Consider the following 11436-nt stretch of genomic DNA (forward strand, 5'->3'; position numbering starts at 1 on the left):
GAAGCTACGAGAATACTTTTTGTGCGCAAAGAAAACAAAAATAACGACTTTATTCAACAATTCTTCTCATCCCGTCTGCTAAAGAGCACCACCATTGTTGGGAGTATCACGACGCATGCACTTGCTTCCGCTTCATGTAAACAACGCATGCACGTGATAACATAAGAATCAGAATTGAAGAATTGAGAAGAATAGTTAAATAAAGTTATTTTTGTTTTCTTTGCGCAAAAAAAGTATTCTCGTAGCTTCATAAAATTACAGCTGAACCCCTGATGTCACTATTTTACTGACGTCCTTGCTACGTTTCTGGGTCTTTGAACATTTCAGTTGTGTTGCTGTCTATGGAGGGTCACAAAGCTCTTGAATTTCATCAAAAATATCTTAATTTGTGTTCCGAAGATGCACGAAGGTCTTACGGGTTTGGAACGACATGAGGGCGAGTAATTAATGACAGAATTGTCACTTTTGGGTGAACTATCCCTTTAATAAAAAATAAAAAAAAGAAACGATACAGAGAAACGTCCCTCTATTTCTTGCTACGCAGGCGTTTGGAGTGACGCGGGAGGTCCGAGCACTTGCGGGGGCGTTTGAGACACAGGCCGCTCTCGCCCTCGGCTGCTGGGCTCATGGTGGCAGAGGAGGAGGAAGACGCCGCAGGGGTGGAGGAGGAGCTGGAGGCCACCGCAGCGCTGTCCATCAGTTCTCTGAGCTTGTGCTCCAGCTCAGCCAGCCGGGCGTTCTGTTCTCCGATCACCTGCGACTGCTCCAGCTGCTTCTGCTCCTGATCCTGCAGCTGCTTCTGCTGCTCCAGCTGCTTGACCCGCACCTCCTGCATCTCGCGCCTCAGCGTCGTCATCGACGCGCCGTTCACCTTCACCTGCTGCTGCACCTTCGTCATCTCCGAGCGAGACGGAGTGTTTTTGGCCAACAGGGACATGGTGGTCAGAGAGGTAGAGGGACCGGCCACTGCAAGACAGAGCCATAAGATTTAAAACGGCAGCGATTTAAAGGTGACATATCATGAAAATCTGACTTTTCCAGGTTTTAAGTGCTATAATCAGGTCCCCGGTGCATCTACCAACCAGGGAAACGTGAAAAAGATCAACCCAGTAACTTTGTTTTGGGAAGCCTTTTTCTGCAAGCGTCTAAGAAAACGAGCGCGTCTGATTTCGCTCCTCTAGTGACGTTGCAAAGGGATCTCATTATACTTCCACTCAAAATAGGTATTTTCAAAATGATATAATAAATGATCTGTGGAGTATTTTCAGCTGAAACTTCACAGACACATTCTGGGGACACCAGAGAATTATTACATATTGTAAAAAGGGGCATAATATGTCTCCCTTTAAAGCAAGCTAGATTTCCCCAAGAAAATACTAGTGCTGCTTTTGGACAATAATCCAGAGGAAAGCCAATGGAATGGAGAGTCAACATTAATGCTAATCATTTGATCATTCCTCCTCCTTGCACACGCAAAACGCTAGCAATTAGTATCAGATAATTATGCAAGAACATTAGCAACATAAAATAAAAATGGTTGTAAGATTAGTTAGTTGACACGCTCTTTAAGTGACAGTCGTACCCGGAGCAGATCCGATCAGTCGTCCGGAGAGATCCGCGCCGGGAAGCCGTTTCTTCAGGATGGGGACGATCTTCTCGTCGAAGTACTCCATGGCCATGGAGGATATGTCTCGCAGCTCCTGCAGCACCTCGTGAGCTCTCTGCGGCGCGCGTGTGGAGTTCACATACCGCAAAACACGATAAATCTCATCGATCACCTGCGGGAGGCAGAAAACAACACTGTCAAATCACCTGGGTTTTTCATTGTCATTTACAATGTGATTCATCTTGGCATGATATGACTCCTTTGTGTTTGCATGGAAAAAAAAAGACAGACAAAACAGAATATGCACAGATAACAACAGTAATTATTCAGACGAACATCTGTCTCCCTCTCAGACCACACAACACCCTTATTTTGGTGTCAAGACCAAAATATCTATCTTTTTGGTTTAAATAACAGTGATCTAAAATGCATGACTATGTATTATACACAGGTCAATAGCATGACGACTTGTCGACTGGGCTTCTGTTCAAGCAGCACTTACCAACTAATTCTGTTTCTTAAAACAGGCTGATTAATTAAGAGCCTTTCTGGAAAAACAGCCACTGGAAATTTACCAGAAAGCCACAGGAGCTACAGAGTGAGCAGTGTTTTTCATTTGTTAAATTTAACTAGTTCTTACTCATTAAACAGAATGAATGCCAAGGGTTCTCTCAGACTTGCATATATAATTTGCTTGTGACTCTTAACTCTCTTTCACACAGAATCATTCGCTCTAAACCCAAGTGAACACCGTCGTGTGAGATCTTATGCATCAGAGTATTATGAACATGGACAGTCTAGTGCTGGAACTGCTAAACATTTTGCTGAAGTCTTTAAGCATTTCAAATTAAATATCTTTATGCATTTCGGTAGGACTGAATGATTTTGGGGTAAGAAATTCTAATTGCAATTTTTCTGATAGAAATTGTGACCGCGAATCAGTAATGTGAACAAAAACATTGGAAATTAGTGCTGAGATCTATTACACAATTAACTACAATGACTTAATCATGAGAACGCTTTCAAACCTTTAAAATAAATGAAAGAGCCTTTAGGTTTGCTGTGCTTGTTTGTAGGCTACACAAAAGTATTGATTATTTTGTGATTGCAAATCAAAGTACGATAAGATAAACATATATAACTTATATTTCTGTTTTTTAGACATCCAGACAGGAAAAACAAAACAACCCGCTAAAAACATCACACTCTGCTACCAGCAGAAATAGCCGCTTTTATTTAAGGGTTTTGGTTGTAAATCTCATCCTGATGGCAGCACATCACAGTGTTCTTCTGTCACACAAATGACAAACACCTGTGATTTGCATTCATTGCTGCAGGCCTTAACAGGCCTTTGCATAACTCCCTCTCAGCTTTTGCATTTCCTCAAGAAAGACTTTTTTTTTAACTTACTTTTAGACACACCCTACAAGATTACCCGACTACAATGTTCTTTATTGCTTGGATTACTTTCAGATTACTAAAGACATTACGGCTGATTTTACCAGATGATCCCTCACTGGACGTCCTTCAGAATGCTCACTGTAGAGTGTACGAAGCCTTTAAGGGTGCATCCTACAAGCTCACAGAAGAACCTGACTGTCTGGTTGATGCCACTTAAGGACAGGTTTGAAAAACAAGCCTGTGTTCCTCTGACCATCTCAAGATGACAACACAACGCCGGAGGCTTGCTTTTGCATCTTCTGATTGTGTGGAACATCAAAGGGAATCATTATGTTCACTAGTACTGGTTTTCCTTTGCTGTAAACAAAACTTGGTTCTCGCGAGACTAGCATATTCTCACCGGAGCTTACGCTACGGCCTGCATCATCCACCGGACGCTAGAGATTACGGTTTATAAAGTTTTAAATATGGATATTTTTCTTACACAAACGCATCTCTCCGCTTCAGAAGGCCTTTATTAACTCCCACAGCCGTGTGGAGCACTTTTTATGATGGATGGATGTGCTTTATTTTACTTCAAAATCTCAACACCCATTCACTGCCATTATAAAGCTTGGAAGAGCCAGGACATTTTTTTTTAAATAACTCGCAGCTTTACGAAGAACAGAGCAGCTGACAGCAAACCTGCAGCTAATGAAACAACGCTGATCACTTGCGTACAAAAACACTCACATTGATGACACCAAAATGATATTAGCCCCTTTGACAAAATCCTTCCCACAAGATGAAATACAACACACTGACAAGCCACCCGACAACAAGCCAGTCAAACAGATCAGCGCAAGTGTCAATGCTTCACACTATCAGCGTGGTCCAGTGTGTGGAGTGGAGTAGTGATTTTTGGATGATAATTAAATGTCAAAGACTGTGTGATTTCGTGCATTTATGCACTGCACAGATAGATGGTCTTTCAGGCAGCCACTTCTGAGTAATTAAAAGAAATGGACAGAATATCACGATCATATTCAAAGCTGCGTCAACTGCAGCCATAGTGGACAAAACACGGCCATCTTCTAACAGACATGCAGACGTACCTTTCCAGGAATGAAGCAGCAGAGGTTTGAGTCCACGTATTTCATGAAGGTCATGTTGAGCAGCGACAGGCGCGTCTCCACCGCCGCCAGTATGTCTGCGTGACGCGCTAACGAGTGGTTCCTCCGCTCCGACTCCCGCCTGATCGCCAACAAACGCATTAGAGCACACTCTGCTTTAGTTTCCATTCATGAACACTGAAATAAATACACTTCTGGGTTTTAAGTTTAACCGTTGTTATCAACCCTCAAATTACTCAAATTAATATTATAAACAGTATATTTCCGGTCCTTGATTCTGATTGGCCGAGCCGCGTTCGAAGCTGTTGTAAATTACTCTACAATCATACATGTTTGTTTACGTTTGTGTGTTGCTCGGCAACCACTTTGTTGCAACCACAACTGTTTCTGAGGAACTACATTGTTTGGTGGAAGAATACTGTTTTTATTAATATCATTACACTTTATTTGCGCCGTGTTATTCTGTGAAACCTTACTACGTATATGGAATAACCGTTTTATAAAAGCAATAATCCCCGTGAAGCCGTGGTTTACAGTGAATTTATAACAGCTAAGGGGGTTTTAGGCACTCCGCTTCGCGCCCCTTAGCTGTTATAAATTCAATGTAAACCACAGCTTCACGAGGCTTATTGCTTTATTACATGACTGTTGCTGTAAGTGAATGGAAATGGAGTGAGATGTTCAAGAAGGGGAGCACAAAACAAGCAGTATTCAGCTTTACCATAACCACTATAAAGCATGATCACCGCTTTACTGCAGGAACAGTAATTGTATTATTACAGAAAGAAATAAGTTTCGTAAATCTAAAAGGGAGAACCAATTAGACGTCACTTTTAATACAACTATGGCCGTCGCAAGCTTTGCTGGGCTGTGATGTAAACCAACGTGGCACAGGATACATGACTGAAAGATCATTAAGCAAGTTCACAGAGACTTTAAATGCAAAAGACGCAAGTTTGACAGTCTGACTTCGTCTGTGGATGCTGACGATGTTTGTTGGGGGAATAAATGGACATAATTCACATGAAAAACAGGGTTGAGTCTCACACACGTGTCTGAACACACAAGCACTTATTACAGACTTATATAAAAGTAAAGCTCCCAGCAAAAGCCTCTCAATTCCCAAAGAGTTCAGTTCACCTCATAACGATCACCCTCACCATTAAAGGGATAGTTCACCCAAAAATGAAAATGTGATGTTTATCTGCTTACCCCCGGGGCATCCAAGATGTAGGTGACTTTGTTTCTTCAGTAGAACACATATGATGATTTTTAACTTTAACCGTTGCAGTCTGTCAGTCGTATAATGCATGGCAATGGTAACAAAATCTATGAGAGTAAAAAAAACATGCACATTTGTTACCATTGCCATGCATTATACAACTGACAGACTGCAACGGTTAAAGTTAAAAATCTTCATATGTGTTCTACTGAAGAAACAAAGTCACCTACATCTTGGATGCCCCGGGGGTAAGCAGATAAACATCACATTTTCATTTTTGGGTGAACTATCCCTTTAACTCGCCCTCAAGTCATTTCAAACCTTCCTTCTTCTGAGGAACATAGAAGATGATGATTTTGAGGAATGTCTGTCTTTTTTTTGTCCATTTTTGGTCAGTTGTGAACAACATGAAGGCAAGTAAATGATGGCAGGATGGTCATTTTATGGTGAACTATCCTTTTTAACTGATCTCAAGAGTTAACAGTCTCATCTACACTCTCAGAAAAGAAAAAAAAAGTACAAAAGCAGTCACTGGGGCAGCACACTTGCAAAAGGTCCTAGTATGTGTGCCTTTATGGCACTAACATGCACTCTTAAGGGTAAATACGGTACAGAAGTGTGCCGCCACAGCTTTTGTACCTTACTGAGAGTGTAGATCTGCCAGCTGTGAAGATATTTTAACCAGTTAAACTTACAAAGATCTGAGATCTGACACAAAACTACCAGATTTTCCTTACATTCCCATAAGTTTGGTCACTAATCGTGTTCACCGTTTGTTTAAATGCATGTCATTAACGAGCTGCATGGTTTTGACTGTGCATTTCTGCCGTATGGACGTGACGGCCACCACTGATCAAATGTAAAGGAGAAGCGTTTATTCTCTGCGCAGCGGTGTGTGGGGAACAGTGCGTCTCACCTGGGCAGCTGGGCTTTGACCTGTTTCTGGCACAGGCTGTGATAGCGCTCCACTTTCAGGAAGCCCTGATTGAGCATGCGCTGGCAAATCACATCCATGCGCTTACACACCTGCAACAGAGCAAAACACAGTCTTCACTAAATCATCTAGAGATCTATTCGCATATGTAGATACCATATACATAGTCTATATTTCTATTTTCACATTCTATATTTCTACTCTATACTCGCATATATAGATACACATAGTCTATATTTCTATTTTTTCATAGTCCATATTCCTACTACTGCAGCATAGTTTTTATTATTATGTTTCTTACATTGTATGTATGTGTGTGTGTATAGCTTTGCACTGTCTTGGCATTCATTGTGGACAGCAAAGTAAGAATTTCATTGCTCAGGGAAACTTGTTTTCCTCACTGGGCATATGACAACAAACGCTTTGAATCCTAGAGGCCTGCCGTTCGCATTCTGAGGGAGAGCTTGCGCTCGGAAGTGTAGAGTTAAAACCAGCTGGATGAATGAAGCTCAATCACCGGAGCGGGCTTCTGATAATAATGTAATATTCTGAGGTGAATCTGCAGACGGATTTCATAGAAAGCTCTGCAGTGACTCACGCACTGGAGTATTTTAATGGACACACGGGGTGTGTCTAAACCCGAGTGCGCTGCATACCAAGACAGCACTCCTCCAGTCTCAAATCCTAGCGAGCTGCCAATGTTTAACGCTTTCAAATCACGAAACTCGGCAGCACTGAGAGAAGTATGCACTAAAGTGTGTAAGACGCAATACGACGAAAGCTGCCGTTGAAATGGTCCGCTCCCTCGCGAGGCGTCGAGACTAACGTTACCGAGACGCAGCTATTGTGTTCCTCACCAGCCGCAGCAAGCTGATCTCGTCGTACGACAGGAAGTTGAGGATGTTCTCGATCGCCACGATCGGGAGTCCCAGCAGCGCGTTGTTCTGGAGCGGCTGCTCCGGCGCTGGAGACGGGGTCCGCGGCGACGCAGAGTCCGAGTCCAGCGGCGCGACGCCTCCATCAGCGTTCACTACGACAGCCGCCATCTTCTCCGAGCTCGAGACCACAGGACGTGACGACACACCATTGAGCGCGGTGGGCGGAAGTGAGGAGTGAATCTGCACGACGCGTAAACTGTGGGGAAATGTTATTTTCACAAACAAAGGTTACTTAAGAAAGTATAGACACTTATAGATTTCTTATGTGAAGTAGAACATTTAATCAAATTACTAAGAATAATTAATAATAAAATTGTACTACTTTTTTTGTTGTTTTTGAAGAAATATGATGAGATCTTGCATGTACCATGATTGATACCTGTTTTTATTATTATTATTATTATTATTATTATTTATTTTTTTTGTTCCTTGTTTTGTACTATTTGGAAATGTTACATTGTGCAAAAATTATTATACTTGTTTAATATATACTTTTGCTGGAATTATTTATTATTATTATTAATATTGCAGTTCAGATTGTTGTTTTCACGTCATTGGCTGTTTTACCCTCCTTCACTGAATCACACAAACATTTAGCATACTACTTTAAATGTTACGTTTTTCTCCATTTTAAAATATGCTCTGATTTTGTGTGTTTTCCTTATGTTTTTCAAGATTTAAAGTAATATTAAATATGAATATGTAAAGCAACTGTGTTCAGCTATGATGGCCTGGCGGTCCCTGCCTGCGGCCCGAGACCCTGCAGAGGAGGATGGATAAATCAATATAAATCAATATAAACCAGTCCCTTAAAGGGGCCCCAGTAGAGCTCAGCTGCTGTGGGCCTGGCTGCTTTTTTGTTCCAGCATCTAAATGAGAAAGAAAACAACAATTAAAATGTAAATGTAAAATAAATAAATAAAACTAGGACAAAAAAAAAACAAATTCTGGCATTTGATTAATTTATAAAGTTACAAAAGATTTATATTTCAAATAAATGCTGTTCTTCTGAACTTTCTATTCATCTGTGAATCCTGTCGCTGCATGGTTTCTTCACTAAGCAGCACAACTGTGTTCAACATTGATCATAATAATATATGCTTCTTGAGCAGCAAATCCGCATATTAGAATGATTTCTGTGAAGACTGGAGAAGTCGAGATCTGACATCACAGGGGGGGAAACACAGAAAACAGTTATTTTAAATGGTAAAAATACATTTTACAGTATTACTGTTTTTGACTAGCCTATATTTTAATCAGATAAATGCAGTTGGTGAACATGAACAAAGAATCTTACTAATACAAAACCTTTAGACATATTATCAAAACAAGCACAAGCACACTTTTCAACATTTGTAAATAAAAGTATTTCGTTAAAGCAGCACTCTGTAACGTTTGGCGCTCTAGCGGTTAATAAACAGAGCTGCACGCATCCCGCGGAAGAACACTCCGACCGGAGCTACTTCTCTAAGTGTATGTCTCTGGCGATTCACGCAGGTGTGTGTTCCTCCGCAGCGGTGACCAGGCTACAATAGTCCGAATATAAGCACTTATTATAAGTGTACCGTAGTGATTCGGAATAAGACAAAAACGCGGTTTGGAAGATTAATTCATGATGTACTCGCTCATTATATACATTTTGCAAATTTTGAACACAGAAAAAGTGACATAGTGCTGCTTTAATGTCAAATTAGTTGCATATTCTATTCCATAAAATGCCGTGAAGTATTTGTTTCTCATTTACAGTGTACCAAAATGTAGGCTACTTTTTTGTCCATACAGTTTTGTTTAATCCAGAATTGTACTCCTGTACTAAAGGAACACTATTATGTGTGTGTGTGTGTGGTCTAAGATTCCCGTTCATTTTGTAAATATAAGCCCAATAGTTTAAGAACAATCACACCAGGATAGATTTCAGTTGCTGCACTCAAATGATAACTAATAAACTACAGCACAACGAACTGAAATCAACACAAACAACTGGTTAAAGTTTGCTGTGCTTCATCCGAACATCAACATTACACAAAGAATGTCTGCAATCATTCCGTCGCTGCACATTATAAACTGGTACGAAATGATGAACAAAATGTAGTTCAGGCATAATTTATTATTATTATTATCATTTTTAATATTCCGTTAAAGCTGCTACAAGGAGCTACGCGCGTGCCCGGGATACTCATGAATATTCATGTTGGCCCCGCCCACTGAAACCGAGAGTCACGTGATACCGGTCTGGAGAGCTCGACTGCGCATCTACGCGTTCATAATTATGGCCTCACACGGATTCATTTTACAGTTATCAACACTGCCACAGAAACGCATACGTTATATTCCGCAGACGTGAAGATCTACGACCAGAGCTCGGGTTACGACACCGCCGCAGGACCCGCCCCTTAATAGTCACGTGGACACAGGAGGAACCAATGACAGTCGTTCGTGGTTACCGTATTCGGATTTTATTAAAATTTATTTCAGTTGTTGCAGGACAGATTTAAATATTGTAAATAAGAACGTGTGGAATTATTATGTTTCAACTATTAAACATTTCAGTGTTTAGTGTACACACAAAATCGTCTGAGCGCCACCTGCAGGAAGTTACGTTCACTTCCACGAGCGTGTCTTGCATTCTCTCCGTTCATTGGCTGTGAAAGCGGAAGTGACTCGGAACCTTTCCACCAATCTCAACACAAACATAAAAGCTCGCTTGTCGTTCGTGGTTACCGTATTCGGGTTTTATTAAAATTGATTTCAGTTGTTGCAGGACAGATTTAAATATTGTAAATAAGAACGTGTGGAATTATTATGTTTCAACTATTAAACATTTCAGTGTTTAGTGTACACACAAAATCGTCTGAGCGCCACCTGCAGGAAGTTACGTTCACTTCCACGAGCGTGTCTTGCATTCTCTCCGTTCATTGGCTGTGAAAGCGGAAGTGACTCGGAACCTTTCCACCAATCTCAACACAAACATAAAAGCTCGCTACACGGAAAACAGGTAAGATAACGTTTACTCCATAAACTAGATCGAGCTATTTCAGACAGACAACCGTGTGTCGTTACTCCCAACCTGCGCGCGATACATGTACGCTTCATTTTGAGCAGTTTCTCTGTAAGTGTAGTGTGTCCGCTGCTCGGTGTAGGCCATGAATGTGGTTCACAGATGAGGATGCTGATAATGCTGCTCAGTTTCGGTCAGGCTGGAGTGCTAAAGCCTTTGTTTGTGTCAGGATGGAGCTGGCGCACAGTCTGCTGCTGAATGAAGAGGCCCTGGCTCACATCACTGAAGCCAAGAGAGCCGTCTTCGTCTTCGAGTGGCTCCGCTTCCTGGATAAAGTGCTCATAGCTGCCAACAAGGTACACCCCTCTGTCTGTGAGAATAAACTAGTGTCAGAAACTATTGTCTTTGTTGTCAATAAAGTACTTGGTATCTCCTAGTATCCAACTAGAGATCACTTAATATCTGCTAATCTTCAGTAACAACTGTGGCTGTTAATTAGGGTTGCAAAAAGGTGGAACATTACCAGAAAATTTTGGGAATTTACCAGGATTTTTTGGGAATATTCCAGGGATTTTTGGAGATTTTCCGGAAATGTTCCACCCCTTTGCAACCCTGCTGTTAATTATAAAAATCAAATCAGTATACAAATACAAAATTGTAATATCTCAAGAACTCACGTATAAATCTCAAGAACTGTCCGGCTTCTTTGTTAGATCATAGAAGAGTTCATCTATTAGCTGTTTCATGAGTTTGTTTGGTGTCTTCAGATCTGAGGCTGGGTTGAATGAGTTGAGCCGTGTTTGTTCATCCACTTGTATTCCTTGCCAACTTCAAGATTTGTTGTCCTGTAATGTCTTCTGCACTGATGTTGCTAATTCTGCTGTTTAATAATGCTATCTAGCTGGCTGAGATAGATCTATAAGCCCGTTTCCGCCACTGAATAAAAAATAAAAAAGCTAATTGTGACTTTTTATCTCTCAATTCTGACTTTTTTTCTCAGAATTGCATGATATAAACTCACAATTCTGAGAACATAAGTCCCCCCCCCTCAAAATTGGACTTTAACTGCGAGTTTATATCACGCAATTCTGAGAAAAAAAGTCAGAATTGAGAGATAAAAAGTCACAATCACTTTTTTTAAATTATTATTATTCAACAACAAAATTACAAGATGTAAACTCAAAATTCAGAGAAAAAAAGTCAAAATTGTGAGATATAAAGTCAG

General features: G+C 40.9%; 2 protein-coding genes across 3 annotated transcripts in view; one reads left to right on the forward strand and one right to left on the reverse strand.

Annotated features, from left to right (window-relative positions):
* Positions 1-7398, reverse strand: part of LOC107742812 (F-box only protein 28-like) — an 8164-nt gene extending 766 nt beyond the window's left edge. The window contains exons 1-5 of one of the 2 annotated variants that reach the window (XM_016555857.1): positions 7133-7398; positions 6258-6367; positions 4102-4240; positions 1583-1778; positions 662-966 (exon numbers count right to left, since the gene is read on the reverse strand). In XM_016555857.1, the coding sequence (XP_016411343.1) occupies positions 662-966; positions 1583-1778; positions 4102-4240; positions 6258-6367; positions 7133-7321 (939 nt within the window). In that variant the 5' untranslated portion in view covers positions 7322-7398. Of the gene's footprint in view, positions 1-441; positions 967-1582; positions 1779-4101; positions 4241-6257; positions 6368-7132 lie in introns of those variants that run through there. The other variant, XM_016555856.1, reaches the window with a different exon arrangement.
* Positions 7399-10150: 2752 nt separating this feature from the next.
* The window catches only part of heatr5b (HEAT repeat containing 5B), a 32114-nt gene continuing 30828 nt past the window's right edge, over positions 10151-11436 (forward strand). The window contains exons 1-2 of the mRNA XM_016555860.1: positions 10151-10208; positions 10441-10567. Coding sequence (XP_016411346.1) covers positions 10442-10567 — 126 coding nt within the window. The 5' untranslated portion in view covers positions 10151-10208; position 10441. The remainder of the gene's footprint in view (positions 10209-10440; positions 10568-11436) is intronic.

Source organism: Sinocyclocheilus rhinocerous, unplaced genomic scaffold, assembly GCF_001515625.1.
Source record: "Sinocyclocheilus rhinocerous isolate Xijiao unplaced genomic scaffold, SAMN03320098_v1.1 scaffold347, whole genome shotgun sequence".
Lineage (NCBI taxonomy): Eukaryota > Metazoa > Chordata > Actinopteri > Cypriniformes > Cyprinidae > Sinocyclocheilus > Sinocyclocheilus rhinocerous.